Source organism: Elaeis guineensis, chromosome 7 (genome assembly GCF_000442705.2).
Source record: "Elaeis guineensis isolate ETL-2024a chromosome 7, EG11, whole genome shotgun sequence".
In the NCBI taxonomy this organism is placed as follows: Eukaryota; Viridiplantae; Streptophyta; class Magnoliopsida; order Arecales; family Arecaceae; genus Elaeis; species Elaeis guineensis.
Window position 1 is genome coordinate 26223624 of NC_025999.2, and position 8813 is coordinate 26232436.

The 8813-nt window shown below is 37.0% G+C and overlaps 1 protein-coding gene across 2 annotated transcripts; it reads right to left on the reverse strand.

Moving 5' to 3' along the window:
* Nucleotides 1-4619: 4619 nt before the first annotated feature.
* Nucleotides 4620-7383, reverse strand: LOC105033044 (ferredoxin, root R-B1). 2 transcript variants are annotated; one of them, XM_010907691.4, is made up of 2 exons: nt 7146-7383; nt 4620-5296 (listed from the first exon to the last, which is right to left on the reverse strand). In XM_010907691.4, exon 2 carries the CDS (start codon nt 5277-5279, stop codon nt 4824-4826), a length of 456 nt encoding a protein of 151 aa, XP_010905993.1. In that variant the 5' UTR covers nt 5280-5296; nt 7146-7383; the 3' UTR covers nt 4620-4823. The 2 variants fall into 2 exon arrangements, with proteins under 2 accessions (XP_010905993.1, XP_010905994.1); XM_010907692.4 differs by having other exon boundaries at nt 4620-5287; nt 7146-7342.
* Nucleotides 7384-8813: the final 1430 nt, after the last annotated feature.

The window sequence follows — 8813 nt, forward strand, 5'->3', positions numbered from 1 at the left end:
CCCTGAATCCTCTAGGTAAGGAAGGAATACCTACCTCATATGCCTTCTCTCAAAGATGGATTCCATGCAAACTGGAATCTAGCTCCTCCACAAAACTCAGAGTTCCCCTACTCTATCTTCAGATCTCCATCCTCCAATGATATCCTCCATCTCACACACTCCATTCTGTAATATTGATCTTCTACACTTCATATTCGACACCACTGCTAATCTCATTTCTGGCTCAGATATTTTTTGTGTACTTCGTGAGAGATTAACTTAGCATCGGAGGGTCCACCACTACAAACCACCCGTGTGAGAATTTTTCTATCTTTAGTGGTTTTACAAGGCTGGTCCAAGAGAATCGATCGAGGATTTGACTCCAACTCCTGCTCCAAAGATCCGATCGGCTGTCCTACGATCATCACTCTATTACGACTCCAGCTCAGTAGCCTAAGTCAACTCGACTCCTCGATGGCAACATAAGGCTTAGAAAGAGAAGCCAAAGGATATAGATAACCTTGGGCCCGCTCTTTGGTGGTTAATATCATAGGAAAGTTTGTCAACTTTTCATTGACCAATTAGCCATATTATTATGCTACCTTAAATGGGTAAGTTATTTTCTCATAGATAGAATTTATCTATAAAATAGCAAAAAGTTTTACCCACCTAGAAGATGGATAAGTCAGTTTTCCATCGGTCAAAAAAATAAGTTTTTTTTATTTTATTCCCAAGATACCTTAACCCTATAATAATAATAATTAATATAATATTATCATATTATTATTATATTATGTATTATAATATATTATAGGATAATGCTATAGTGCTTCAAAGCCCTTTTTACTCTTTTTACTATTAACTTTTTTCCAATCTATTTTAAAATGGATGACATTGATTTATCTATCAGTAACCAGATTTAACTAGTCATGTACATAGCTGGTATAGTAAATAATTCAAATTACACGTGTGATCTAAAAAAAAAGAATAGCTAGTGTTGTAAATAATTAGAAGTTCAAGAGATTTTGGAAGTTGTGCCCCCTCCGCCTCCTTATTTTCTCAATAAAGCACCACCCCTTCCACCCCTTTGCGATCAATGGTCGGTGAAGGAGGAAGGGGTAGCATGCAGGTGATAGGCCGAGCAACAGATAGGTGGGTGGAGGAGGAAAGGGATGGCATGGGTGGCAGGGAGACGAGTTGGCAGACAAATTGATGGAGGAGGAGAAAGGGGCATGTGTGGCAGCGATGAGACAAGTGATAGGCTCGACTAGCAGAGTGGTGGGCAATGAAAGAAGTGAAAGGGGGATTATGTGCAATGGTGAACAAAAATCATATGGGTGGGCACTATAAAAGATCATATAGGGCGGACTTCATGATATACCATGTGTCTTTTAATACTAATCTTAAAATATAAGTCTAAAAATTAAAAAAAAAATTATTGATGGAATTATTAGTCACATGATTAAAGTATTCTATTTCTTTCTCATTTTCAGTACATAGCAACATACTATATGACTATATGATACACACTAAATATATAATTAGATGATACATACTATAAATTTTTTTGATACTCATTCGTAATGATCCAATATACACCTACAGCTAAATTGATACATAGTTTACCAAACTTAATATTCATCAATACGCAGTATATGATTAATTGATACATATCTAATAAAATATTCATCTAATATCCAATACATATCTTTAGATAAAGTGATACATTATTTTAAAATATAGCATTTATTTGTACACAATATATGAGTAAATAATATACACAAGATAGCTTACGAATATATATGATAAGTTTTTTTGATACACCCCAGCAATGACCCAATACACACCTTAAAGCCTTTCTCCTTTTTCAAATTTCTCTTCTTTTTAAGATCTTTGCATATAAAAGTTTATAAAAACTATGTATCATTTCACCTAGAGTATGTATTGAATATTAGATAGATATTTTGCTGGTGTGTATCAACTAACCATATACTATATATTAGTGAATATTTAAGTTCGATAAATTATATACCAATTTATCTATAATGTATATAAGATCGTTACTGGATTTGTATAAAAAAACTTACAATATATATCAATATGCGATCTAGTGTGTATCATTTGCTGATGTGTTGTGTATTGATGAATGCTATATTTTAAAAATTATATATCATTTATCTAAAGGTGTGTATTAAATGTTGAATAAATATTTTATTAGGTGTATATCAATTAGTTATATACTCTGTACTGGTGAAACTAAATTCAGTAAATTATGTATCAATTTAACTGTAAGTGTGTATTAGATCGTTGCTGAATGTATATAAAAAAAGCTTACAGTATATATCACCTACTTATATGTTTAGCATGTTCATATGGTCATATAGTATGTATCGTTATGTACTAAAAATGAGAAAAAAGATAATACTTTAATTACGAGATTAATAACTCCATCATTAAAAAAATCTTTGACTTTTAGACTCATACTTTAAAATTAGTATTAAGAGACATGTGGCACGTTATGAAGCCCGCCCCATATAATTTTTGTTCGTGCAATGATGAAGTAACGAGGGGTGAAGAGGTAGGTGGTGAGGAAAATTGTAGAGGAAGGATTAAAAATAATAAAATATTATTTTTAAAAAATAAAATATAAAAAATGGTTGTGCAATAAAATCTTAATATCTTTATGATAAAATATTATAAAAAATACCATAGCAAAACTTATATTATATAATATTATTATATAATATAATATAATATAATATATTATCTATTATTATATATATATTATATATGATATAATATATTATTTTGTATAATAATATTTATTAATAAAAGGTATTATCGAAAATAGGGATAATTTTAACAACTTATCCGAAAAATCAATAATGTAAAAGAATATGAATAAATTATTTTTTATTCAAATATTAAAAATATAGATTTTGGGGTAAATCTTTTACCCCCCACGAGCAGACCCTCAAAGAAGGAAGCGAGCAGGGAATGGCTTAAGCTATTAGTTGTGCAATGGCCAGCGCATGCCCAGAAAGAGGGACGTCTTTTTGGGCGTGAGCAGGTAAGAATTATAGCATGATCATTCCTCGGGAATCCTTCTTTGTTTATGTATGCTGGAAAGAAAGAGGAATTAATAATAAATTAGAATGAACGAGCATGTTTGTAGCGGAAGTGGATCTGGGAGTTTTAACAAAGTTCTAAGTTATTATTAAGTGAAGCTTCTGCCTCAGCTTTGAGAAGGAATCAAGTCTTTCATGATTGTTGTGGAGACCTATCTAGCTAAAATCTTATTATTTAGGACACTGTTCCACTTCAAAACTAAAGGGAAATAAAAGCACAAGTCGACAGCCCACATAACATGCGTAACTTGTTGAAATGGCCTTTTGGTCCTAATAAAATGCTTAGAGGTTCAGCAGTCAATTTATCAGCTGACAGAAGGGTTCATTATCTCTCAAGTAAGAATCAGTAAGAATAAATCTACTCCAGGTGAAGGTCTGAGTTATTTTTACATCTGACCACCGACATCTCGTTGGTATTGTTGTTATTTTTGTATTTATGTGTGCTGCAAGTCAAATACCGGACGAAGATCCATGTTGGAGATAGCATTTGCACAAAACCCTCGCTAACCTTTGCTTTTATTTTTGCCCTTTTTAAAAGTAATGAATGTTTGTTGCTAAAAGATTTAAAGGTTTTATAAACAATTTAAAAATTTAAAGGAGTTCATCTAAATTCTTGTTTAATTTAGTTCAATTTTCTTCTTGGATTCTTTTTAAAACAAATGCACAAAACAAAGCACAAAACATTTCCTTTTTATAAAACCTAAGATTCGAGACTCATTTCACATGCCAGAACAAGTTTGAATTAGAGCAATATCTTTAACGGGTCCAAGAATACAAGATCATTACCCAGTAATGGTCTCAATAATCCAGGATTGCACTTGTCAGTCCGAGCTTTTACCGTTGCACGAAACAACGACCTCTAGTTCAAGCATACAAGGAGCATCACATAAAACCGAATGACGATGAAACAATATCAGATGAACCCTAAAATCAGGTGATGGAAGCTTCAAGAAATGGAAACGTTACCATATTTCCAGCCTCTTTTGGAATTTCGCAGAAAATTGATGCCAGTTCAGTATAAAATCATGTGTTGAAACTTTCAGTGTGAACTAATCAGCTGTACAATAGCTAGCATTTGAGGCTTTAACACTCCCACTCTCCTTTACAAAGAAAACCAAGACAGCTCAAAATCATAGAAAATGAAGCCTCATAATTCTACCAGAATTTTGAACCACCTGTAAAATGCCAAAATAAGACAGAAGAGTTCCTCCTGTATGATACCATAAAGAGAAAAGGGCTCCGAAGAGTAGACACATAATAGCGATCACAAGTGGAAGAGAATGGCATGTGATCAGGACACTGGAACACCAAAACCTATTTAAGGCTACAAGCAATGGCCTCAATCTTGAAGTTATGAATTCCCTGATCTAGTTTCGGAACAAGAAATTAGAAAAACTTCAACATACAATTACCTATTTGGTTTTGATTGGCTGCTAGATTGATTACTTGCGAGACATAAATGCCATGCAACCATAAACCATACTCGATGAGATTTAATTGGGTGTTGTCAGATACTTGAACTGCTCCACAATAACCACATTCATATCAGCTGGAGCAAAATTTTGACATTGAATATAAAATCCTAAACAGCTGACAGATCAGAAAGTCAAATAAGCATTTTCAGTAATAACAGAACCTTCTAGGCAACAAAATGCAAATCCAGAAACATGTAGTTCCTGAGACATTTCAAACATAAGTTGCAGCACATTCTGGCAATCAATAAAGCTCACTTTCCTTGTGAGTGTGAATGACACAGTCTTCCCTGGGATAGGAGATGCAAGTCAGGACATACCCCTTCTCCATCTGTGCTTCATCAAGGAAGGATCCATCTGACTGGTCAACTTTACCAGACTCCAGGCGGCCAGCACAAGTTGAGCATGCCCCAGCCCTGCATGAGTAAGGCAGCTCCACTCCTGCCGTCTCAGCTGCATCCAGAATGTAAGTGTCATCTGGAGCTTCAAATTCATGCTCCTGCCCCTCTGGCCCAATGAGCTTCACCTTGTATACAGCCATTGCAGATGCCCTGAAACGGTTAGATATCTTCAGACTGGATGCCTTTGAGATGCACTTTACTGAGCTCAGCAAGGATGGGCTCTTCATCAGCATAACAGGGCTCTGGCTTCTGATGCTGCTTTTGACCAAGCAAGAAGTAGGGATGGTAACAGTTGCCATTGTGTCACCTGAAGATTCTAAAAAAGAAAAGAGGATAAAGACTTTATCAACAGTATGCATCTAACCATTTCATAGATGGAGTAACAATCTGCTTTAGGATTAGTTGGATGCAAATTGTGCATAAGGACTCAATTTAGTACTTTTATTAAAAGAATGTTCAGCATATGCAGCAGATGATCTTAGAAATTTGTAGACACGGTATTGGGTCTGAATTTCAATGTAATTTTACCAAATTCAGCACATCTCAAGCATACGAGTCTAGAAGACGGTTGAAAAGACAAGACTTTGTATAATATGATAAAAAAATGTATAGTAGTAGATGTAACACACCATATAATCTTTAACAAAAATAAATGGTCAATAATAGATGATATTCTAACAGAAATTTACAAGCATAAAAAATTAGAAACTATGTTTATGCCAAACACAATAATTATGTTGCTGCCAAGAGCTAAGAGATTAAAGCATTCTTGACAGGCCGTTGAGGACATTTTGAGGATAAGCTAAGACTCCAAAAATTAACTGGAAGGATTTTCTAACTTTTCTGCTACGCTGGAAGTAATACTACTTGAATTCTCAAATTATCCTGACAAAAGCCAATCGATGCCGACAGACTAAAATATGCCGCACGAATTTCCTAGAGAAACAAAATGGAGGTCAATATTTTGTTCTAGTGAAAAGGCAGATTTACTTTCTGGAGTTTTATGAGAAAGGCAAGCATGTATCTCCTTACCCTTCACTCGAACCTCCATTATTGGGGAACAAAGATTATGCTTCCGGGCCTTCGGCCAAAGAGAAGCTTACATATGAATATCATGAAAATTGTGACAATATTTCACAGGAAGGCCATAAATATAAAAGGCTCACAAAGGCTCACAAGTAAAAGGCTCACAAAGATAAATATTTTTATCTTTTTTTTAAAGAAAAAAAAAAGGCTCACAAAGTAAAAGGACAAAAGAAACTGTCAGATGAAGGGTCACAGTCCAAGCTGATTCCTCAACCACAGCAAACATAACAAACAGACAATAAAACATAGTGTCAAACTTAGACCCAGATGTGAGAAATGAAAAAAATCAAGGATAAAGGATTCGATTAGAGAATAATCTATCTTGGAACTGCAAAATAATATACTCTTCTCGCACAATATCCAAATAAAACCAACCTTCAGTATCATGACCAAAAGCTTGGTGTTCATTTCTACCCTCTCCAATAGCCTTAGTTCATTTGTCTGATTCAAAAATATTATCCGAAATCCAATATTACCACTAGATCAGAAGAAAATAGTTCTAAATCATCATTTCTTTTCGTCTCCCTATATCAAAGTCCAACCCTTGGTTGCAAAGGAAAACCGATATAACAGTCTATGATGCAACATCGTAGAGTTTTTGGATACAAAAAATCTCAAACAACTTATACCAATGATCTGGCATACACATAAGAAGATTGCATATGATTACTGACACTGTACAGGCCCGTAAACCATCACAACTAGCATCAATTTCTCCACATGAACAAATCCCTCAGCGACGCGGTGACAAAGAACACCAAAAAAATCACGAGATGGTTGGATTAAATGTGTTTTAAATTTGAAAAGCCTATACCACACAGCTTCAAATCACCACCAATATATTAATATATTCATCAAACCAAAGCCCAGAAAATAAATGAAATCAAAAAAAATTAATCACAGGGAAAAGGAATAGGCCAATAAATTACAGAATAAAAGGAAATAAAGGAAGGAAGATCGACAAAAAGAAGATCTAGAAAGTAACAAGATAAAGAAAAGCGAAACGGAAAGAGGAAGGAGATCAAACAGTATCAGACAAAGGAAATCTAGAGGAAGGATCGGAGGCAAGAAATCTATACCTCGATGGTAAGAGGGGGAGAGATGTAGGGAGAGGGTAGGGCGGACAGAGCAAAGGAAACGCGGGGCGACCGTGGAGCGTGCCCTAGTCCTAAGCGGCGGGGAAGAGGACGGAAGTCGTGTTTATAGCACGAGGGCTCTGGTTGGCCGCCCCACCTCGGTGGCTTATTTTTGGGCCGAGAGAGATGGACGATCTGGAGCGCCAATCCCCAAAACAACCCGCCGAAAATGCTAAACGGTGGGCGGATTATTTAATTTCCAGAAATACCGTTTGTGCCATAGTTATTAAATCCGATCGGATCCGACCGATCGGATCAAAAATCTGATGACCCAACTATGAGACCAAATCGATTATCTAATTGAACAGCTTATATTTAAAATCTAAATAAATTCATATGAATCAGTTGGTTAGACTGCAACCGTTTGGCCCAGCATAATCCGATTGAGCTAACAAATCGTTTAAAGTTTAAACTTTAAAGTCTTGAATCAGAAAAGTCGGGCCGGATGATTTAACCTTTAAGAAATTTATTGTTCATCCATCGTCCCTTCGACTTTTCGAAGTTAAGACCCCATCTTCCTTTTCCTTGATGATCAAGTCGGCAGCGATGGTGGCAACGAAGGAGGACTGAGCAACTAGCGGTGATGGAGACTGAGGACGAGCCGATGAGGACGATCGGAGCCTCCTTCTCTAGTGAATACCGCTAACCTTTTTTTTCAAATCTTCCATGAATAGGGCCCAGGATCGGCCTCTTCACCTCCTCCTCCATCTGCGACCTCATCCCTCTGCCTCCTCCTCTTCCGCTCGACCCCCTCCCCCCTCCGCCTCCTTCTCCGCCGTTCGGGACCTCTCTCTACCTCCTCCTCCTCCATTCGGCCCCCTCCCCTCTCCGTCTCCACCATCCGAGACATCCTCCCTCCGCCTCCTCCTCCTCCATTCGACCCCCTCCGCCTCCTTCTCCACCATCCGAAACATCCTCCCTCCGTCTCCTCCTCCTCTGCTCGGCTCCCTCCCCCTCTGCCTCCTCCTCCATATGGAATCTCCTCCCTCCGCCTTCTCCACCTCCGCTCGGCCCCTCCCCCCTTCACCTCCTCCTCCATCCAGGTAATGGTGGTTGGAAGACCAAAGACTTGCTGTTCGTGCCTTCATGGGATTGGGAGGTTGGGACTTAGGAGCATGGACAGCATGAAGGAAAAAAAAATTTAATGGCGCTAACTGCCGTGTCACAGTGAAGCAATAAAGCACCACTTTTCCAAGTATAACTGCTACCTGTGATCCATGATCGTGAGTCTGACTCCGTGGGACCATGAAAAAAAAAAATTAATAGGAGTGAGAGAAGATGTCGATGGCTTGATGCTATTGTTTTACCTTCTACTTATAAATTATAGCTCAATTTAATTTTCTTTGTAGATTATCAAAATGGCCTCTGTTGAGGGGAGTATGCCATCTATGGATGATTCAAGTAATACTTCATCCTCTCAAATAAATGTAGTTAGAGGTAAAAATGATCCTACATGGAATCATTGTAGAGAAGCTCCTGAACTTAATGGTAATATCAAAAGGATGAAGTTGGCATACTTGTATTGTGGAAACGTATTTGCTGGTGGTGGGATCAATCGCTTCAAACAATATCTTACAGGAGTGAAAGAAGAAGCAGAACTATGCTGCAAGG